Here is a 24,091-nt window from a genome sequence, read left to right on the forward strand (position 1 = left end):
TCACGATGCTCCACTGCCTTGTGGATCAGACCTTTCGTTCAAAGGCTCGGGGTGTGGCCCCCTAAGAAAACCACCTGCTTCAGTTCGGGCACCTGGGCAGTATCACAGCCCTCAAGCAAATCGGATGAGATTTGTATGGCGCATATGTATCTGGTGCTTCCTTGTACCAATATTTGTGTTTAAATAAATAAATAAATAACTCCCCTAGGTGGATCCTCCACATCCACCAACCCGGTTAAGGCGCCGGACATTCGCTTTTCGTCCTCTCAATTTCGTAAACAACAGTAACGCCACGAGAAGGCAGTGAGTAGGACTTCCCTGGCAGAGGCTATATATTCGCGTGGCCATATGAGAGCATTTCGAGAGGGAGAGCAGACTCTCCCCACTCTCGGCCGTACCAGGGCATCTGGGGGCAGAGTTTAAAGATGTTATTGAGGGAGTATAATCCAGTGAAATAGATTTGGAAAGAGAAAAAAGGTAGAGACATGAAGAATTCAGAAGATTAGAATTTGGTAGAACACAAAGAGTGGATGCACCTTTGCCATTACAAACGATTTTGAGCCATGTCATTCAAGGTCTCTAACCATCGATTGCTATCATCTCGCGAATCCCAACCAGGTAGTCTACACCTACCAGCATGGCTCAGTTCACTTGTCAGTGACTTCATGGATTTGTGCCACGTTTTGGTCTGGCCGCCCCTAGCTTTCTTCAAACCTACTCCTACACCATGGAACATTGCACGTCCGGGCAGTCGGTGGTTGGGCATACGTAGCTCGTGTCCCAGCCATCTCAACCGATGAAGTTTCACTACTTCATCAATCGACTAGCCATCCATGGTGTTGGGACACTTTAATTGCCAGTTCTTTGTAAACAACTCAGTTTCTTAACGAGGTCGCCCCATATCCAAAATGGGCTGGAGGTAAGGCCTATTGACTTGTGGCGCTTTAGCAGTTGGAGTCCCTTGTGGACCTTCGCCTCATCAGGTGGATCAGTCGTCTGATCGGTGTCGCTGGTTTGGGAGATCAGATGAACTGTTACTCGAATAGCTCTGTCTAGTAAATGTTATTGATTGGCATTCCATCAGCTTCACGGATTGTTTCACTCACACCAGACTTTTTGCAGCCAATCGTTCGGATGAGTTGAAAGAGCCTCCAGAAGGTACCACCAGGCTTCTCGGTCCTTATGCAAACTTTCTACAATTTCATTACGTAACAAACTCCATTTATGGTCAAACTCCCGGTCACCTGGAGTAGACAAACGTGCTTTAATGAGTTGTAAGGAGACTTTAGAAACTTAGTTCTTATAATTCAAATCCGCAAGCAACTTTACTCTCCATTTTCATGGTGTCATGCAATTACAACCAATGCTCATCTATACTTTTTGGTGGGATGGTAGCTAGCCTTAAACCTAGCTCGGTTTAATATTTAGGTGCAACAGAACTGTAACCAATTTGCTGGCATCGGTCCGTTTAGGACGATGAATTTGTTGACCACTGGAACGTAAGATTAGCGTAAACAAGGGTATAATCAGATTCCAGATAGGTACTTCAAAAGGACAGACAGTTGTGTACACAACCACTTCAGCGGTAGCTGATCGCAATGTGATCAGCCCGGGTCCAGGTTTGAGATGCAGAGTGAGAACCCTGAGTAGCACATCAGCGACGACTGTGTCAGTAGTTAGTGCTAGCTAAAAACAGGTTGTAATGTACGCAAAGTTTCATTAGGCGGTCACCGTTATCCGACCTGGGACCAACAAGTCCCCATCGGCCACCTAAACGGCTCTGTTCTGTGCCTAGGCACCCGACCTGAGCACTAAAGTCTCCAGCTAGTACTGCGATATCTGTCGAACGCACTTTCTGTAAATGGACTGTTAGCTGGTGGTAAAACTCATCCTTGAATACATCTGGGTTGCAGTCTATCAGAGTATAAGCGATGACGAAAAGACATCGTTTCTCATACCGATTTCTTCGTACTTTGATGGAAATTTCTAATCTAACAGCACATAACTGACTGTTAACGGGGATCCAACTGATTAATGCTGCCTCACATCTAGCGCTTAGTGCGATACCAACGTCAGCAAGATCAGACGAAGGTGCCACAGGGTCCCCGGACATTCTCTTTTTGTCCTGTCAATTCCGCAAACAACAGCCCCACCGCGAGAAAACACTGAGTAAGACTTCCCTGGCGATGGCTATATACGCGAGGTCATGTGAGGGCATTTCAAGAGGAAGAGCGGGATCTTCCCATCCTTGGCCGTGCTAGGGCATATATAAGCTTTCAGTGACGATATTTGCTTGATCAGGAGCAATCCCATATATAGTAAACGCTACAGAATCGGTTGGTAGACTACCTTCCAGGTGAAAGGTGCAGTCATCGCCAATATTCGTGTCACTATGCCTCGATGTGTATGAGAATTGTTCGAGATGTAAATGGATATTTTATGTAAATGCATTTATGGTACTATGATTTAATATGACGTGGTGCCGCTTAGTTTTTATGCAAAACCCTATAAACTAAGTGGTTTTCATTGTGATTTTTTGAATCTCGAAGCGGTTGTCAATAACAAAATACTTATGTGTTCTACGCTTACTGGTGAACTTCTTGAGATTCGTTATGTGGGTTGAGTATCATGCGACTCTAACTGATTTGGATAGTACTGTAGTATACCCCAAATTTACACTCCATGTGTGCTTCAATCTACTTTGTATGTCTACTACGAGTTTTTTTGTTCATAGCTGATTTTAAATATATTTAATAACAGTATAAACTACAGAAAGGAGTGCGTTTGTAATATCTAAAAAGACGACGAAAGCTTGAAGATTTGGCTATTCAGGTCTGATAAAATGACATCTCGAAAATCTCATTATAAACACATTTGGTTTAACGTTCTATAAATTTTGGTTAGAAGATACTTGATTTATTCCTTATTAATTTACTCTTTCTTTTCATCACCCCTATTTTAGGAAAAGAATCACCCTCAGATTCCCTATCATGATGATCGACCTCCTATTTTCGTAGACGCTGTTCTTAAACCATGTACTAGTTTACCAGATGGTGTCCATATTCAAGTGAAAGGATATGATTTTAACGCTGGTCTAAATTATGATGCTTTGTTCTCATCTTTTGAATGTGTTGGATTTCAGGCAACTCATTTTGCAAAGGCTGAACATGTTCTGAATGAAATGGTAGATATTTCAAAGTTCTTATAGTTAATTTCATTGCATATTGAGTAAAATACTTTTTTATATTTAAAATTCATAAAAATACTTATGTATAGTGGTGTCTATTGTCTTTTGACAAATAAAATTTCTACTGAAACTAATATTTATTGAGAACAAACAATGGTTTGGTTTTCATATTTAATTATCACAGAGCTCTTTATAATTTTAATTATGCTTATTTATTGTTAATTGATCTTTAACACTATTAATTTTTCTAAATTATACATAGCTTGCTTTTTATTCACTTAATCTTTTGATTTGTCAACTAATCTGAACCTTTTTCAAATGATTTCCTAAATATGCCGATCTATTATAATAAAGTTACTTTCTAATCATTTTCAACAGATCAAGAAACGGAATTTAAAACCTACTTCACATGAAGAAATTGAACTAGCTCAAGTGCTACAAGAATTTCATCCTTTAAATAGACCTTTATCACAATGTACTATATTTTTGGCTTATACATCAAATATGGTGAGCTCTGGAGTTCGAGAAGTTATACGTTTTCTGGCTGAACATAACATGGTAAGATTTAATAGATCTTACCAAGGTCTCATTTAAACTTTTACACTTCATTTTCAACTAGAGTAAATATATGTTTTATTCTTATTTGTAGTGAATAAATCATTATTAGTATGTCTTTTTGTTTTAATTAATGTGTTATGGGGTGGAATTGTCAGTCTAAACTTTTCCGTGTAGTATATCAAATATAACGACATGGTTTTAATGTAGTAAAAAATTGTCGAATTGATTAAATTATGAATGTCCATACTACACTAATGTGTTTTCTGTTCACCTGACTATACTTTTATGGTTTACTGTTTGTGATTTCATTTGAGTCAAGGCTGTTAAGTTCACACGCTGTAACGGTAATCGACGATTTACGGAAGTAGTATCATCCGATCCCATTTGATAAGCTTTTAGTTGCAAGTTGGAACCTCGCTTCCGTTTGCCAAACAAAAATGAGTTTTTTAGGAATATGAGTTAAGATTGATTTGTGAAGTGAATTAATTTTAACCAAATCGTCAAAACACGGTTTATTATTTTTATTTAACTTATTAAGATCATTCATACATGAATTAACTTGCATATGTGTAAAATGCTTTTACATTTTGTTTGTTAAATTAGAGCTACTGCTGAGGAACTGTTATCAAATTATGTCATTTGAGTGAATAATCCAAAATCTATTTTGAATTTGTTGTCGGGTATTAGATCTTGTTTTTCATATTGTGAAACTCACTTACCAAGTTCATGTCATTTTTGTCTTGCTCACCATGTGGAAAGGTCGGAGATATACGCGAGTCTTGTGAAATCTTCTATTCTTTCATCACTGAGATGTTTAATGGTTTGGAGCAGAAATCAAGTGATTTGATTTAGGAAGTGGATTCAGTATCACTTAGTACTGCCTGAAACTATACTTTAAATCTGATCTGCAAGTTATTACTAGCTCGGGTAATTTCACTGCTTTACTAATGAAACTGGTAGCATGGGGTCTAATATTTTTCTTTGTTAGAATGAACAGATAAAACTACATAGAATCGTTGACCTGTAACGTGTAAATCGTAATAACGTGTTCATGTCAATTCTTGTGACCCATTGTTTGTTAGACTCGCATTGTTTTAGTTATTATCTGCTCATATTCTAGATGCTTATAAGAAATAATCACGTGTAGTTTTATTTTACTCAGAGAAAAAAACAGGTATTGAGCGTCATGCTGCAAACACTGCAAATTTTAGGTACTTTTCCGTCAGCCCTTAATAGAGCTACAATAAGAGTAGCTCAAATTAAATGAATCAATCGAATGTATTATAGTGTCATTCATCACATCAGTTGGTTTTTGTGTCAATATTTTTCAAACGAACGTTTTTTTCATCAACAGGTTGATGTGATAGTCACTTCTGCTGGTGGTGTGGAAGAAGACTTTATCAAATGTCTGGCTCCTTCATATGTAGGCGATTTTGAGAGATGGCGTGGTCATGAATTAAGAGAAATTGGTGTAAATCGTATTGGCAATCTACTTGTACCAAATAATAACTATGTTCAATTTGAACAATGGCTTCTACCCATTCTAGACGAAGTTTTAGGAGAGCAAAATTCTCAGGTATGTTTATTTTGAAATTCAGTTATTATGAGTGTTAATATTATGTGTAACTAGCGTATGATACTTCACGGTGTATAATTTTCTCACTGATAGATTTATGCATTTTAGCTTGTGGATTTAAGGATACTAACTTCAAATTGTCTATTCTATTTTCTTATCACTTAGCTTGTTCCTGATTTCTTTTTAAGTAATTTCTTGTTCATAGAAAGAGACAGTTTCCACTTTCTGATAAAATTCACAAAGAGAACCTATTTCAAACCGATGTAAATTGTTTGTTTTTATAAAATATTCCTGAATTCTGACTACCTTTTCAATCTTCGTATTCATTATTCTATATTTGAGTCAGACTTTTATGATATTGTCCAACACACAGCAACGTAAGCTTCACAATTAAGCAATCGTGGCTACAGAACTCCATATCATCAATAATATCCATACTTTGCTTGGTAGTCAGAGGGTTGGAATCAATAAATCCCACTGTCCTATTCAACGCAACCAAAGTAATAATGACAGTTGTGCTTACTTCCTCCTGTATCTTATGATAGAACTATTTAATCAACATTTAATAAGATACTACGAATGTTCACTAATAACTTAAGTGAATACACGATACCGAAAATCTTACGAAAAGCCTTATCTAATTTGATCCACATAACCGACTATAATCTCATGTTCTCGACTCATAGTGGTTATATTTAATATCCTTGAAATAGGACAAATGTTTTTTCATCCAACTTGAGGTCAGTTTACTTGGTGTTAACTTCACCTATGGAGAGGAAGAACAACTAATATCGTCTTATCTGTTTAGCTTTGAAAGGGTATCTTGGTTACAGTTATTTTACACACAATAATAAATAGATTGTTTATAAGAATTCTCATCACTCAGTAGATAAAATTATTTCTGTTATTCAGTAAGACATAAAATTAACACTGTTTTCGTTTGTTATTTAGAATATAAACTGGACACCGTCTAAGTTGATCAATCGTCTAGGTAAAGAAATCAATCATAAAGACTCCATATATTATTGGTGCTATAAAGTGAGTGATTAGATTTTTTCAACACCACCAATTCTCATTGATAACAAATTCGGGCTTTATTCGCCATTTTGTAAAGAGTATTACGTTTCCATTCTCAAACTACTAGTTAAAATTAGTGTGTTAGGGTGACTCAACCTATACGAATGAATATAGTAACTATCTGTTGAAACGATTTCATTAGAGCCGTTTGATTTCCATCATCTCACATTAAAGTGCGACTCATAGTTTCTGAATTCCATCCTTGAAAGCATATGGATTCATACTATCAGATCTTTTCAAACAGTCACACTTTTCCAGTTTACACGGGTGGTAGAGCAATGTCAATGTCCCATTCAGATTACAGTCGGATTGTAACTGATGAAATATCACGTCCAACTTCCGAACTAAATCCGCTAAACTATTATCAATAGCCTACCTTGCACTGTATTCTCACAGATCATTTTTGTCCGGCATCTTCAATAAAGTTAAAGAATTACTGAGTTACCAAATTTTGGGTTTTTTTTTATTGTGCAACATACTTCGTCTTTGTTCTGCAACTTGTAACTGCTGTAAACTATTGTGTAAACTCTTAGGCAGTTGGGTGTTTCACCTGCTTCTACTCCACATTGTGTGCGGATATAATTGGAATGTGTTTATTATTAGGCGTAATATGGCAACCGCCAGGTTATGCAATCTCTTTCAATATGTTCAAAGTTAGCATCAGTAAGTTGGAGCCGCCTTACAAATGATCACTGTTATTGGTTTGTTGAAATAGTGTTTCTTGAGATACTTGACAGTAACGCGTTCTTTGGTAATTATAAGTAGTTTTATGCGCTTGACATTTTTGAGTAATGTTCTCGTCAAAACTATTCCATGATGCCGTCTCTCTATTGGTGTATAGACATACTATAAACTTCAATTATTTCAAATTCTTGAAAAACTTTGTGGATGACTATCAGGTCGAATTTACTCAACGAGTATGTTGTTCGTTCTAGAATTTCATGCCACATATACATTTGGAAGTCCATAAAATCTAGTATTTGAGTCTCTGGGGACCCTTGAAACCAATTGCTCTAAATTGGAGTAAGCTTAAGTTCTCACCTCCATAACAAAGTAATTTGGAAAACAAGCGTTCCAGTTTGTGCAAAACTGATCGGATCATCACTATGGACAAACCAGACCACCTTCTTAATCTAAAAGTTGTTTATCAGAGAGTCTTTGATTCAAGATATGTCCAATCAACCATGGATATTATTGTTTACTATCACAAAATAGCTGAGACTCATTATTTGTATCAAGTTGTATTGATATACTGTTAAGTCAATTTATGGATTGCCATGTTATTTATTGAATAACAGGTATTCGGAGTACGATTTATTGCTTTTACGTAATACTATGTTGGGATGAAATAAGAGCCAACTGCTTTTCGGTTACCTGCAACAAGTTGATACGGTTTCTTGGTGGATTTAGCAATTCATTCCGATTTCTCGACTTTAATTACTATCCTCCCGGAAATTCATGCGCTTAAAACATGTCTGTGGAGAGTCTTACTGATTGTCTATCAAGCTATCACTATTTATTGTCCCATTAATTGCTTGTTCATTCTTTTCTAATTTTTATTCTATTCCTATTATTTTCACATCAGAATAAAATTCCGGTATTTTGTCCCGGCTTAACCGATGGTTCTCTGGGTGATGTTCTGTTTAGTCACACTTATCGATCCCCTGGTTTAAAAATAGATCTAGTTGAAGATATTCGAAATATCAATTTACTAGCAATTAATGCTCGTACTACAGGAATGATAGTACTAGGTGGTGGTCTTATAAAACATCACACATTCAATGCAAATTTGATGCGAAATGGAGCTGATTATTGTGTACTTATCAACACAGGTCAAGAATTTGATGGCAGTGACTCCGGTGCTAGACCCGATGAAGCTGTAAGTTGGGGAAAAATTAAAGGATTAGCTGAACCAGTTAAGATTAATGCAGATGCATCGTTAATATTCCCAATTTTAGTTGCACGAACATTTGTTAAACAAGTTCAGACATAATGTTTTGAAATAAACAAATTTTGTTATGAAAATGACTAGTTTTTCAAACGTTAAAATTTCATCAAGAGTAAAATCATTTGATTTTTTGCCCGAAGTCATTTATTGTCAAACTTCGTAACAGTTGAACATTGAGCTATATCCCGTCTTGAATCTTTACCTTGTCCAAACCAACCTCTGCATGTTATATACTTTGTAAAAATGAAGCTCATAAGGATACACTGAGCACCAGTATTATTAGATTCAATCAGCAACTAACAATTATTTCATTTAAGTGTTGATTACAAATATTGGTAACCTTCAGGTCTTTCTTTCCTCAGTTTTGTGTTGCTATTCTTTAGGATTCTAATCGGTACGCCTTTTTAAATTAAAGCTTGTAGTTTTGGGGATATCATTGTCTTCAAGTTTCGCGATGCAATAATCATTAGGCATGACTACAATAATAATTTATCCGACAGTTGAGGCAAAATGAATGATAGATAAGTCAATATTGTTAAGTTATCACCATCTGCGCTTCAATTAACGATATATTACTGTATCATTTTAAAACTATCCTTAAGAGTTTTTAGTCTTCTGCTCCATATGTTGACTGAGATTCGAACTCCTTAATCAATAAACCACTGTTTCACTTAGTTACTACACTAATCACATAAACTAGTGAATACTCAGTGTTTTTGTGTGTGTCATTAAACGACCATCGAATTGTGAAGAGTTCATGGCTTTAGTGCTCGCCTTCAAACCATATTCTTGCTATGTCGATTTCAGCAATCGAGTGGTATTTCTGATTTTTATGCAACAAATACATGTACCTATATCTGCTTGTTTAGTCGCATTATTAATTTCTAGTAAAAATTACTTCAAGTAGCTTTCCATGTACGATAAAAAGTTAAACAAAACGTAATCAAAGTCCAATACTTTTCAAAGGATAATAATAACAACATATAATCAGAAAGATAGTTATTATACATGTTTATTAGATACTTTCAACAGCTTTTGATTTATGTTAAAATTCACTGAAAAACTTAACATTTCCCTTCCCAATAATGTAAAAAGAAATCCAGCTAAACTAATAGACATAGCGATGACGTAATGACTAATACTAGTCCCTATATCCAACCAACTACCTTCGTCTTTCAACCAAACAAAGAAGTGGATAGCTATTAGGTTAGATAATACTGCAGTCACACCAGTTTGCGCCAAAATAGAATGATATCCTCTTTTCGATCTTTGACTGTTGATAGACGACGAGTAATTGTCTGGATTGCCATTATGTAACTGGATAGCTGCATAGATCACACCCAAAAAGAGCATAGGACACATTACCTAGATGAGGGAAAATTAAATTTTATCATACTGATTATGACATTTTAAATACCAAAGTGAAACAAAATAGCAATCCATATTTAGTATACCACTAAGATCGTTTGGTGACTTAATTGGAACTCACATGTTGTTTTGTAAGTATTATCTATGATGGTTAAATGCATATCCGTAACAACTCAATCAGTTATAAATAATCAAAGATATGTAATTATTGGACATAGTGCCGAGCTATAATGTGAAATTACTTCAAATGCTATCTGAAAACACATTCCAGTTTATCCTTTAGGATGACAAACAAACAGTCAATGAGGGATTTCTCAAGTTCATCACTGCGAATGACATTGGTATCCGATCAGTAGATTTTCCAGTACTTACTGTAACGCAAATTAAGATGTTACAGACAGACAGGTTATGAATTAGGAATAGATATCATAAAGAATAATTCAAATGTAATTGAACCTTAATACGTTTTAGAAGCGTTCACAGAGTAGGCAGTGCTTCAACTCTGTTCGAAACAAATAATAAAAACATTCAAAATTTAGTCACAGCTACTACCCTAATGAATTTCATTTTCCAAATATCGTATGACTTCGGAGCTTTATTTTAAAACAATCAGCAAAGCAAGATTATTACTGTGAAACAGTAAGTGCGGATTGACTGGAAGTTTCACTACCTCTGGTAGTGATGGGAAACCATGGCCAACAAGAAATCAGTAGTAACCAGGACAACAGTGAGGAAAGTGGAATTTCGTAGGGAGTAAATTTCCTCTTAAGACTCTATTTATGCCTTGTTGACAAGTACCGGCTCGAACGACATCTATATCTAGGATTATTTGTTGGTTACCTCCAACAGCAAAACATCGTTTTGGGTAATGTCTAATGAGGAAACTTTCGTTGTCATTGTGGTCGACGGGATCAGCATTTCTAATAGAAGTACACATGATGCTCAGTCACTTAAACTGGTGACACATACTGAACCTTGGTCGATAGAATTTAATCAGCATTAAGGTTTAGAGAAATATGGCATTGATAGCTAGTTAGTGACCAGTCAATGTAAGCACAAAACCTTTATCACATTTCGTCACTTTTAGCAGGCATGTTTAAACATGTTGCAGCCGCTACCAATCTGATTCAATTTGTTTTCTTTTAACATGTAAGTTGGTGCTTATTTGTACGATTTATTTGCTCACATTAAAGAAGCCAATCACACAATGTCATGGAAGAATCGAAATCCATTTGTTCATTTATTTCCAAATGCTGACAATATAAGGCCCTTACATGTTTCAGGTATTCGACCCCAGTTGTATTAAAAATACTGCTTGAGTATAGAGCAACCACTGAATATGACATCAGTTCCTCAAATTAATCTTTTATAGCTATTATGCGCTAACTTTTTGTTTTCATTTGCCTTCCCTTTTAAATGGCCGGAATAATCTTTAGCTGAAAAGAACACTCAAAATGATCAAATTAATTAACAAATTTGAGTATATAAAGAACATGTAAAGTTACCTTAATTAACAAAAGAATGGCCATCAGGGCAGGATTTAATATTGTCGTGAAGCAAAAGGTTGAACGTGGGTCAAAACTAAAACAATCGGAAAACATGATTGATTTTATCAAAGAAAAATTGGGAAAATTCGTTATTTGATACTCGGATAATACTTGGGAAAAGATTACTGGTTATTGGTCATGTATTTTTACACAAGTTATTATCACTCAAAATAGTGAAGTTCAAACAATTCAAATGACCTATATAGGACTGAAATTGATAAAAGCATTTACCGGTTTAATATAACTGTTATTGTTTCATTTATATTCTTGAAAATCATAATCTCATAAAAAACTTTGACAATATCGTCCGTAAATAAATTCGAACTAAAAAACGTTCAATATAAATGATTCTAGTATGGTAGTGCAGCATATATGTACATACAAAGCAGATACAGGAACAAAAGTTAATGTACTCTAATTTGATCCATAATTTTAATGTGAGGATTAGTGACACTATACAATTGTTCATACGGATTACGCAAAATAGACTTTTGAATTTACAATTGAATAGTATAAAATAGACCACTTTAGTTATTAGGCCACTGACCTTCATTATTGACAAACTGTCTTGTGTCTACGTATATAATACAAAATGCTCTCAACATGAATCAATTTAAAGTTGGAAACTGGCTACTAGTGGAATCCCGAGAACGCCTTCCTTCCCATTTGAGATTTATCAGGTCGAAGAACCCACAAACCCATTACATATCACTTCTAACGCCAACGCCTCATCCATTGAGTTAAGACAATCACTAGGTTGTGCAATGGAGGGCGCATCCGTCAGAACAAACTGATCATTTACATTCCTAAACATTAACATTCGAAAAATATGAACCCTTACAAATGCGTTAAGTTACCACAAGATGAACTCTAATATCTTTCCATATTTCCATTCACCTACCTGTTTATACTAGCAATATTCCCGGTACCAAAAAATCCAATTATCAAAAGAAATATCTATTTTACATATTATTAAGAAAATAACTCAGATTGTAAAATGATCGAAATAGAAACAGAGTGTTGTAGTGTGGTGTGTGCTACTGATGCCAACAGGTATAAGTATGTATCATCAATCGAAAAAGAAGTGCCTGGAGGCAGAAGGTTAAGAAGATCGAAGAGAAAAGAACAGACAGTGATTGGTGTAGAAACGATGAAACAGTGAAGTCTGAGATAATTTATTAAAATTTTGCAAATGAACTATTTACTGCACGGTCCTCAGATTTTACTAAGAGATTCCGTAATTTTGTTTTCAAATACATTCGTTTGTACCCACCTGTGTTCTAGTTCACTACAGTAGGACTGGTGAATCAGTCCGTATATGCATTTTTGTGTTTACTTCTTGAACAACTGGTTTATGGTCATTTTTATTAAATTACTGTCATTGTAAACTTTCCTTAAATTCATTCAGTGATATCTTCAAACGATGAGTAGGTCAGTGAATAAGTGACTATTGAGTTGCATCACAATAGTAATAATAAACATCTAGACAGAAATGATGCCACAAAATAGTGTTTTTTTACACCGTCTTAACTAAGTGCATTCCCCTGTAAATGAGTAAATTTTTCTTGTAAAAAAAGGATACGAAGAAAAGTGATTGACGAAATCTCTTCAGGTTTAACGGATTTTCACTGTACGGATATCGATTCTGAATAGCTGAATGAATGCTGTCGTCAATCGATGTCCCAAGATCCCAAACCTAATAATCATGAAAAAATATCAAACAAGAAATTAAATCGAAATTCACTATCTAACTAGTGTAATGACCGAGTTAACAATGTATGAGAAGTGTTATTTTCTCTGGACTGCATAGTGTTATAACCTGTTGACACTAATTGACATAACTTGTTGCCCGCCAATTAGAATACAGTGACTTGTCGATCGGACGAGTGACACACGAAACCCGTACGAGCAGTCTAGAGCACATGTCGGTCCTGTCATCTGAGTTAGATGACACAGGTTCTAGTCCCATAGCGAGCACTTGTCATCTTAAGACGGTAGATACACTCTGTTGACAGGTCCCAATCAGCACGAGACCTAGATTCACAGCTTCATACTGACCACTTAATGTATCTCGTGCGAGAGTAATAATGAAATTGTAACTCGACCGATACAATTCGATCAGCACTAAAGGACTAGACAAACATGGCATTGGTAACTATTCAGTGGTCAGCCAATCCTAAACGAATTTCGAATCTCTGTTATTCAAACTTTGACAACTAATTTGAACAAGCAATGTTTATAGTGATTGATTTGCCTTCTAGATAACGCTGTAGTGTGCGAAGCTATCGGTGTTCGATTGAGCTTAGAAGTCCCGATTGACAAGGAAAACCTGTCCTTGACTTTACTGTTAGCCAAAATCTAAAAATATAGAAATTGCTACGAAATGAATATTCAGAACAAAAAATAAGTTGCATAAAAGAAAAGTATGACATAGACTCCAAAAAGAGGAGAGCTAATCAGTGTACTTACATTCGTCCAGCTTTTTTTAAAAAAATTACTAACAGAAGATTAACACAGATAATGCTGAGCAAAACTTGATAAGATGAACTAAACTCACCCTGATATTATCCTTTAGAGTTAATGTTAGTGTTTTCGTTTCTATATAAAACCATAAGTAGGTGACTACAGCGAATACAGCAAAGAATGAAACTTCATAACTAGTGAAATTGATTTAAAGTTAAGTAACAGTATACGAACAAACAATATAATTCACTAAAAGTTTCCAAAAAGTAATCTTTTATCATTATTAGGGTGAAAATTCCTGAATTAAGACGATTGTCTTACATGTAAGTAGAGAAACAAAAAATAATCACTGCACATTAACATGAAGCGTGTGTTATTTTGGTGCATTGATAATCAATAAACAATAAGTATACGTCATAACTTGTGAAAATTATATTTGAAATAATCTGAGCGACTGACATTGTAATAATTTAAACGTTTCGTCCAGCAAAATTGTTTGAACTTCTTTAGGGTAAGTATAAGTGTTGATAGTATGTGATAATAGATAGAACTACTAAGAGAAAATCGATGTTAGAGAAAATTTGATGTTTGGAGTAAACTTAGTAAAAACTACTCGACTTTAGAACAGTAAGAATGAAGTTTATTAAAATTTGAATGGGAGTTTATATTGGTTCTTTAAGTTTACATCTGAAGAACTAATAATGAGGAGAAAGATAAGAGAGAAATAAAAACTAATCTTGAACTAGAGCACTACTATTTGTTAAATAAAAATAATATTTGATAGATAAAGTGTTTTTATGCGAACTATCTCTTCATTACATAATTTTTGTTATGAACCAATTACATTACATCCAAAAGAATATTAAACTTTAGAATTATACACTAACCCTATTGCTTGAACTAGTCGCAATGAGTGAAATTAAAATATCGCAAGCACTTCTGATTAATAGATGTTTTAAAGGCGCTTATGATTGGAAACAATATTTTTTTCTATACTCAGAAACATATTTGGATAGCAGTTTGTTGAGAAAGTGATCAGAAGAAATAAGCCGTAGAACATTTGTATGATATCATATTTGGCTATTATCAAACCTAACTTTTGTCTGACTCCATCTTTAATATAATGATTTTTAACATTGTTCCAAAAAACATTGATTTATAGAATGTTTCTTAGGTCTAATATTTAGTGGTATTATAGATTCATGAAGTGTCTTGATCTGGTCATCCTGTTCTACACTAGAAAACAAAATATTGGAGTATCTGTAACAAATTGCCTAACTACTCTGGTTAACAAAAATTAGTAATAATCAATAAATCTATGTTGCATTGTACAGGAAATCTCTACTATGGTTAAGAGTATTGAAATGTTTTATTTTCTAAACCTTAAAAGTAGGACTTACAACGTCTGTAAATTTTTAAAAATCGAACTTACTGTAGACGACTAGAGATATTTTTTTGGTTTTTGAGATCAATTCAAGTGGAAGAAAGGTTCGAGAACAGTGTTGTGACCCTACTAAATACAAGTCAAATAAAAGTATCCAGTGAGTGACATATTTTTTATCGATGATATTTTTCATCATTGCTCTTACATGGTAAATTGATTGGAACTGGAGTTTTTGAATATTTTGTTTCATTTCAGCGTTAAAAATACTAAGATCTTATGTAACATATTGCATTTACATGTTAACGTGATGATCATTGTTTCTAGTTTATGTAGTCACATGAGATTGAGAGTTATATACCATTCAATTTAAGTATAAATTATATCAAATCAAATAGAATAAATAATTTCTTTTCTTTAACCTGTAATTTAGAAAAAGGATACTAAGTGCTCATTAATAAAAGTGGAACAAGATAAACGATTGTCCATCCAATCATTCGAGGTCCAAGACGTGTTGGAACTAGAACGATCACTGACAACGGTAGAAGTACTAGAATGAATAAAAACACAATCAAGAAGAATAATTTGATTGGGTGACAAAAGTGTCTTCTAAGAACATTAAGAAAGAGTGAAATTAATACCATATTTTAAACACTGAATACTCGCCTAAAAATGATGAAAACAGCGTACCTTTCATTTGACATCGTTCACACCGTGAAAAATACACTTTAAACCTGAAACATTTCCTTACATACTCTATTCACACAAACTTCAAGTTCATACTTTGGGGGAAAATGTATAAGCGTTGATTTAGATTATTGGGAGAGGAGTGAATGAAGTCGTTTTACGATCCATCTATACGAAATTTATACCAAACCTTTTAAATGTGTAAATTCACATCAAGAATAATCATATATTCGCTTTCTATCAGCTTTATAGTATTGAATTTGGCTGTTACGTTTAAGATTTTATTTCATCGTTTGAGATATGTTCGGTGAATGTAGGGAAATGTTGAGTATTTAATAAACGATCAATAGTGCTTTTAAATTAAGCTTAAAGTGGGAACGAGAAGCCAAAAAATGGGAACAATCAATCCATAAATAATCGTATATACAGTGAGCTGGAGGCTTTTGCAACAAATGCTAGATACTTGCAGCTGAAGATCTTAAATAGTATTGTGAAAAATATATTTGATTACTACAGTTTCATGTGTTGTCATCTGTCTATTTGCTAGACTTTTCCCTTTAAAAGCATTTTCAATGAAATCGTTGATTTATCTTTGTCCGATATGTTTTCAATGAAGTATTGTTCGATGTTTAGTTACGATTTTGTTTAAGAAATGAGAACATCCATTTGTATTTGTGTATAGAATACAAAAATATGTGCAATAAAGAAGTGAATACGAGTAAATAAAAACTTACTAATCACAGACCAACTAAATATGTGAATAATAATCTTCAATATCCCAGTACGTATCACTGAGAAACTCATTGCATAAACAGAAAAACTTGAAAGACAAATTATAAAACCCTATGTACATATCAAAAGAAAAAAATGAAACAATTATTAGGCATATAATTAAACAAAATTATATATATATATATATATATATATATATATATATATATATTACATGGTGAGGCTTCACCTGAACATTTAATCATGTGCACTGCATTGCTAGAGGATAAATCTAAGAAATATGGAAAACAGATCAAAATTGACTCGTTTAATGAACAATACACTAGTGATGGGAAAAGATGCATACAATGAGGATAAGATATCCGGTCTTCTAGGTTTGAAGAGATTACGAGTTCGCCTAAATCTGCAAATGGAACGAAGACTTTGCGACATAATGACCAACTAAACTAACTATCCCGATGAGTCCCAGCACCGCTAACTAGAGAGAGAAGTTCAGGTTTAGAAGAGGGAAAATGTATTCCACAAGCAGCCAGAAGCACGAACAACAACAAGTACAACTCAAGCGTATATATACAGCATAAAAATATCCTTGAGGAACGTTACACAATAGCATATTAAAAGAGATAACGAACCAATCACATTTAAGGTCCTCTCAAACAGGAAATATGATGTGAAGGTGAAAAAGGGCGCTTTTGGAGCGAAAACAAGGAATTTAAATTTCCGAAGTAAAATTACGAAGATAAAACATTTACCAAGTAAGTTCTGAGGAAATAACATCTTCAATACGGTCACAGTATAAGAAACCCAGTTGCTAAGTGAAAGATAGAAATCAAATTGTTCGCAATTAACAAATACTAGTTGTATAACTACATGTACTTTTTAAAAGCAATTCAAAATGATCTGAAGGGCGAAAAATCAATTTATGGACATTTTTTGAGCGACGTTAAAGTGACCTTGAGGATGGCCACCTAATAACTACGACGAAATGAGGGTCATAAACCAGTGCCCAGTTGTACCAATATTTATGTGTATCAAATAAATAAAAAATCACCACTAGTTTAACAATGACATTTTTAAAGGATACTGTAAACATTTTTGGCTGTTCACAATATTCTGCCTAAGGCATAGCAAATTAGTAAACAAACATTAAACTTACGAACAGATAACTAAGCCATACAAAAAGATGATTTTGGGAATTTGATACAAACCGAAAGGATATAATTGATATTGGTGTAAGAATAAGACCAGTTATAAATCTAAAAAATGGGAATATATTGTATATAAGAGAAAATAGTTACAACTATACATCTGATGTAGTGGGCACTGATATTAAAGAAATGAAAAAAACCAAACTGTCGAAATGGTAGATTACAATATTTTACTTCAAATGAGATTTTGCTAACATACAAAATAAAACCCAAAAATATATATACAGAAGAGATGGAGTGCAGTTAGCTATATCATGTCAACTGGTAAATTACTAGGTAAATCTAGATTTCATTATACTACTTCTAATTCGCCTAATGCTTTGTGGGAAACACCGACATACCTTATTTGTTCTAATCAGTTAATTTGTCTGGATATACAAAGAACAACTTGCTTGTTTAGCAAAACAAAACAAATTTGGAATCAAGAAACTTTTCCATTTCATGGTCTAAGAAAATGAATAATGTAATGTTAGGGTTATTATATGGATACGACTAACTGCACTAAATAGAACACGTGATTAAAATTCGGCAACTGGACCTGGATCAATAGATTCAGTGATGAAACTAGATAAAATGTATAACAGGTAGTTGACGATCGACCAGACTTCTTGATGATTTATCAACAGTTGATTGATGTCTTTCATTATATCATTTCTAGTTGGTTGTCGGTGCACTAACGCGTTTGATGTTCGCTGTAATAATTCACCAGGCTTCAGAAACTCACTGGACAAAATCCACTGTTACACACAAAAACTGATTCGACCGATCAATTAATCAAATTAAAGGACGTAGTTGATTAGATGCTTACGCGGTAACTTCATCTTGCATTTGAAAGAGCAATTACATTCCATCGCATCAACGGTATGCCTCCTATTTCAGTCTATGACTGGAAAGGTATTTTCTGAAAATGTGATTATTTGATGAAATTTTGTACGCAATTCACTTCTCAGCAACTGACATGCCTTTGAAATGACATGATTTCCTAACTGTATTAATTCTAAATAATTACGAATCACAACTTTTTTACACACTTCTTCGCATATGCCATGCAGTTTTGTGTTAAGTCAGTAGCCACTCCTTGAAAATAAGAGGATCCCACACCGCAACACGAGACACATGCGATTGAGGTTGTGTATCTTCATCATCCGGTACGTTGGTTCCGCGAAGTTCATGTTGTTATACATTAACAGTATACCTCATGGTCTAAATGCTTTGCTCCATATTCATTTTTATTGAGGTTATTTTGTAGATAGTGACGAAGTTTCGGATTGTCCTCTTCAATAGCACTTACACAGGACGTGAATCTACACAAATTTATTTCACTGGAATAAGTTTACATTTACCATTCAGTATTTTTCGTTACATATCAGACAGAAAAACAGTCAAAATGTTTCAGATGAGATTTTCTACAAGCAACTTATCAAGTAAACGCGGTAAATGTATCCACCGAAGAACATCCCATATAATGGATATTCGACTTAACATATCATGCCATTAGGGAAAGTTGGTAGTGTGTAGTTTATGGCAAGAATATCCCCTCTAATGAAAGATTCTGCAGGTATACCTCCCAAAACAATGTCTTTGAAGAGGACTAAGAACCCACCAATCAGCTCAGAGGTTTGTCTGACCAGAAATTCAAATGTTACTGACATAGAAACATTTAATTTTGCCATCTTGTACAGAGACATACCCTCTTTGTTGAACTTGTAGGTACTATTAATACCTACGGTATTCGAAAGTCGGGGGAGGGGTATATTTTCTACATGTTATTGAGAAAAGTATCACTCTAGACAACTGCTCTCTTCACGATGCATCTCAGTTCCACCTTCAAGATCGACGTTATGTGTAGCAAACGCCTCGAAATCACCTACTAAGTAAGGATTAAGATCACAGTTAGACTGGCCTGGAAGTTTTGATCGTTTGAATAAACTTCGTCGTGTATAAAAACAACTTGAGCGATTGATTTCCTTCTGTAAGTTTCACGGATAGAGTCAATAACAACAAAAGCTACAGCTCCGACTATCAATAAAGGGTGAATCATATTCTTCTGATTCGGTGTCAAGCGGTTAAAGGGGTATCTTTCGCATAAGTGAGACTCAGTAAATGGTGATTGTGGCCTATTGGTCATCTAGATACAGTGTAAGAGCCTTCTATCAGCCAAATAAATAAATAGTATTCATAAACATTACCAACAGGTATTCTACGTCACTGGATAAAGAAATTACTGTGAAACAAACCTTCGTATGGCTTGAGAAGTTCTCAGTTGCTGGGGTCGACCCTTCATTTTATGTAAATTTTATATAAAAATAATTTGGCTTTCGATGACAGTCTCGTATCATGAAACGGCAGAAAATCACATTCTTAAAAGCTTTGAGCTATCTCAATTCTACTTCTTTTTGAAATCCTACACACCGACAAACATCTATTTCAAAACCAGGCCAGCTTCACCATCCGAGACAGACATGGTACGCAACAACGCTGACTAGAACTAATAATGACAACCTAAATTCACTACTTTTATGGGTTCGATAACAGGCATTTAATTGGCCAGTTAAAACGACGCTTTTGTTGATGGGACAAGGGTATAGGTGAATGTTGGGGAGGGGATATTTAAATAAATTTCATACCCTTGAAAGATTATTCCCGTTTGAAACATTATTTTTTTACAACGAGTCCCACATTCAGAATCGTTAACGTGGTTGGACGGTTTATTTGATACATAGTTAATTATTGAACCATGTATTTCTATACGATAAATTTGATGTTTGATAACTTCTCTCGAAAAAACTTGAACCAGACTGCCGAGAGAGACTTTACATTTATTTCAATTTCAATCGATGGGATTTTAACAAACAAAACTTTGTTTTTCAGTGACTGAACTCCAACTAAATAGGTGAGTGTTATGAAGCTCATTGTGTAAGAATCGCAGGTTGTAGGTCCTGTTTTGAGTCATGGGCTTCCGCAGCTGAGTCGTAGATTAGGTCGAAACAGCTGTTTAGTACTCTTTCATTATTTTAAGTTTACGCAGTTAACATCATTTAATAAAGCAAATTACCTACAAATTTCCAATCATTGTTGTTATGCTTTTCACTAACATTAGGTATCTGTATACTTACACAATTGTTGGAAACATATTTGATCCAATGGCAGGTAATAGAGGAAATATAGCCAAACCACAACACGAAGTGTGCCACAAATAAAGAATTAACTGTGTTAGAGAAAAAAAAATCCAAATGTGTAATAATAATAATAATAATAATCAATATCAAATGAGAGCAGATAGAAAACTATTGACTTTTTTCAAAAGAAAACTGTATTAATCACTTGTTTGGATTGTTTACTTGTTAAATTTTATTGGCAGAAATGTACACTCCAGTTTAATATTCTTTCTATGAACTAAAACAAACATAGATAATATGATAGAATATCATAGTACTACTTTCAAAAGCTTTTTAGTGAATCTGGTTGTTGAATAAGAATTGGGCAACCTTCTAAGTGGGGAGACAACAACTATATACACTTAGTTTTTGGAAAACAAAGTGATTTTTGGTACCGACAAAGCATGCCATACGTTCATAAGTAATGACTGGACCTCGTACACAATACAATGAACGAAACCAGATCACAAACAAAGTGGAATGAGTCTTTGAAATCGTACGATTATCAAACCTTCACTAGACACGTCTTAAACAATCTACTTACTAATTACGATGATGACTTGCGAAATAATAACTCTTTTGAAGTGACATATCACTACTGTCAAGTTCATTCAAATAGACCGACATTAATATATGAATAATTATAAGTCAGTAAGTTAATAATGCCTACTATTGTTTACCTTTTCATGTGGTCTAAACGACTCATCTATGTAAGGCCATAGGGCAAACAGTAAACATGCCAAAGATAGTAGATAACGATGAAAAAAGCCCCAGATCTGTTTCGAATTAGGAAAAAGAAACAAAAACATTAGAAAATAACCATCAAATATTTAATATCATGTAGACTGCCAAGATTTGAAGAAAAAACGTAAGTAACTAGGAGGAAAAGGGATTGTTCCGATGTCAACCATTAGATACTAATATGATTAATAACGTTTTAATCTGTGTTTGATTCTACTGAACAATATTAGAAAAAAGAGGACTACATCTCTGTAGATATTCAGTGGTGTAAATTAATTATTAATGAGTTAATTAAAAGCACCTTATGAATTCCGTAAAAGAACTTATCTTGCCTTATAAGAGACAAGTGCCGAAAGCTAGTGGTGTGGAGAATCAGAACCATTTCTACGCTGTTGAACCTCGAACAAACAAAAAGGTCCGAAGTCCAACGAAAACATCATTTCAAATTTACATCACGTTTATATTTGAATTCAAACATCTATTTTTTTTCAATTTTATAGTTAAATTCATGAGTCAATTTTTTTAGTAAAAATAAAATGCCAAAATCAATAACTAACTATGGGTTTGGTCTAATCAGTTGGAATTTTCCCAAAACATTGTTCAGTTAGTATATTATCATGGATTTTCACAACAAGCAATACGTACAAAGAGAGGAGAAAACAAGAGACTAGTATTATGTAGTTTGTTTATTTTTTTATTAAGTGGTGTAACTTTAGGCTCCACGGAATTAAGGCCGTATCAAAATTAGAAATGATAAAGAAATCGACTAAGCTTCTGTCACATTTTTTAACGATTTTGAAGAAGAGACGAAAAAATTATAGTGAAATATACATAGATTAAGTGATCAGTATTAGAACAGGTTTTTAACTCTTCCTTTCTTGATATTCAGGATTGCGTATGATCAATCTCTTGATATTATGTGCATCCTGAGTGTGTGCCGCGATCCCACGTATCCTCAATTAAATTGCTGGCCACAATCAAAATTAAAATCAACTAAATAATAGGTAGTAGAGAGCTTAACGTGTATGCGTCAAATTTTAGTCTGATCACCATATACTATGTTAACATTATACTAAAGTACTAAGTGTGAACTGGGGACATATGATGTATACCTTCATAACGCTAATCGATAATGGTCTACCAAATTACTGAATGATTTGTAGTAGTGTTGTTAGTGTTACATACTACTCTTCATGATATTCACCTTCAACAATCATAAAATATGTTACCGATTCTCACATTATATGTCAAGTTGATAAATTGTTTTTTACATTCACAGACTAGAGGCTGTATACATAAATACGATAGGATTAGGTAGATATATAGTATGTTATCCTGACAAATCAAATCAAACTGACTACTCAATGACTATTTAAAATATGAATTACATATTTCATAACAAACAAAACATTTCAAATACTTCAAATCATGTAGAAAATTTCATATACAAACAAGGTGTAAAACTCACAAGCAATTCAAGCAAACAAATAGAAGCAAATGTAATTGACCAAACAGTATAAAGAGATGAAACTCCACAGTTTGTCGCGAACAATCCATTCCATATGTAACTAATCAAGGTTAATAGTTGTTTTCGTCCAGTTCTTGAATAGTTTAATGATAATACTAGAATAAGTGGAACCAGTTGATATACAGTAGGTCCCAATGACCAAGAATTAGCTACAAATGATGGAAGATTTTTAAAATAGTGATCATAAAATAAACAGCAGATTATCTTATTGCAAGATAATTATGATATGACTAAATGGATCAGATTAAACAACAAGAATCAACAGCGATATACGATTGTTACCCCTGCATATTTTGTTATTTTGAGCCACACGAATATTAGAATACAATACCTAGTTTTTAAGTGCGAAAATCGTTTTTTCAATGAAAGTACAAAACATTTTCACTAACATAAAACTAACTATATTGGAAAAGTAATTGAATAATTTGGAATGATGAATCTAACAATAAAATAAACCATTATTCAAAGAACATGACAACACCAAACAAGTTTTAAAGTAGACAAATTTCTATTTCATTAACTATAAGCCTAAATTACTAAAGGCTGGTTTAGACGCTTTCTATGAGCTTAAAATTTGATACACTTTTTATTTAATAATATTTAAACATATTTATCAATAATGGATAATGGCTAGCAGTGGAATCCAGGATGCGCGTTTCGTCCTATTTGGGACTCGTCAGCTGGACGTACCTGCATCTCAGAGTTGATGTTCACTCCGAAACTCGAACCCAGTACCTTTCGCTTCAAACGCCATCGCGTTATCCACTCGGCCACTGAGTCCTGATAGCCGCTTGCTTGTACAATGGGGTGAAGTTTAAATTCACTTAGTATTGTTTGTTTGAATCTTCCCCATTGATGTTTTAGGACTGCAACTGATCAGTCTCTAATTGGCATATGTGCATACTGTGCGTATTGCCTCGAATATCGCCTTA

The 24,091-nt window shown here is 34.1% G+C and overlaps 2 protein-coding genes across 3 annotated transcripts in view; one reads left to right on the top strand and one right to left on the bottom strand.

The window, feature by feature from the left end:
- The window catches only part of Smp_065120 (putative deoxyhypusine synthase), a gene marked incomplete at its 3' end in the record, with an annotated part of 21,813 nt that extends 13,422 nt beyond the window's left edge, over nt 1–8,391 (top strand). Inside the window, exons 2-6 of the mRNA XM_018796059.1 lie at nt 2,963–3,184; nt 3,566–3,745; nt 5,100–5,321; nt 6,273–6,359; nt 7,984–8,391. Of these exons, the coding sequence (XP_018650309.1) occupies nt 2,963–3,184; nt 3,566–3,745; nt 5,100–5,321; nt 6,273–6,359; nt 7,984–8,391 (1,119 nt within the window). The remainder of the gene's footprint in view (nt 1–2,962; nt 3,185–3,565; nt 3,746–5,099; nt 5,322–6,272; nt 6,360–7,983) is intronic.
- Nucleotides 8,392–9,343: 952 nt separating this feature from the next.
- Nucleotides 9,344–24,091, bottom strand: part of Smp_065130.1 (hypothetical protein) — a gene marked incomplete at its 5' end in the record, with an annotated part of 27,077 nt that continues 12,329 nt past the window's right edge. Inside the window, 6 exons of one of the 2 annotated variants that reach the window (XM_018796061.1) lie at nt 9,344–9,711; nt 9,836–10,085; nt 11,220–11,295; nt 12,163–12,218; nt 12,844–12,957; nt 13,819–13,918. In XM_018796061.1, coding sequence (XP_018650311.1) covers nt 10,083–10,085; nt 11,220–11,295; nt 12,163–12,218; nt 12,844–12,957; nt 13,819–13,918 — 349 coding nt within the window. In that variant the 3' untranslated portion in view covers nt 9,344–9,711; nt 9,836–10,082. The remainder of the gene's footprint in view (nt 9,712–9,835; nt 10,086–11,219; nt 11,296–12,162; nt 12,219–12,843; nt 12,958–13,818; nt 13,919–24,091) is intronic. The other variant, XM_018796060.1, reaches the window with a different exon arrangement.

This window comes from Schistosoma mansoni, chromosome 2, assembly GCF_000237925.1.
Source record: "Schistosoma mansoni strain Puerto Rico chromosome 2, complete genome".
In the NCBI taxonomy this organism is placed as follows: Eukaryota; Metazoa; Platyhelminthes; class Trematoda; order Strigeidida; family Schistosomatidae; genus Schistosoma; species Schistosoma mansoni.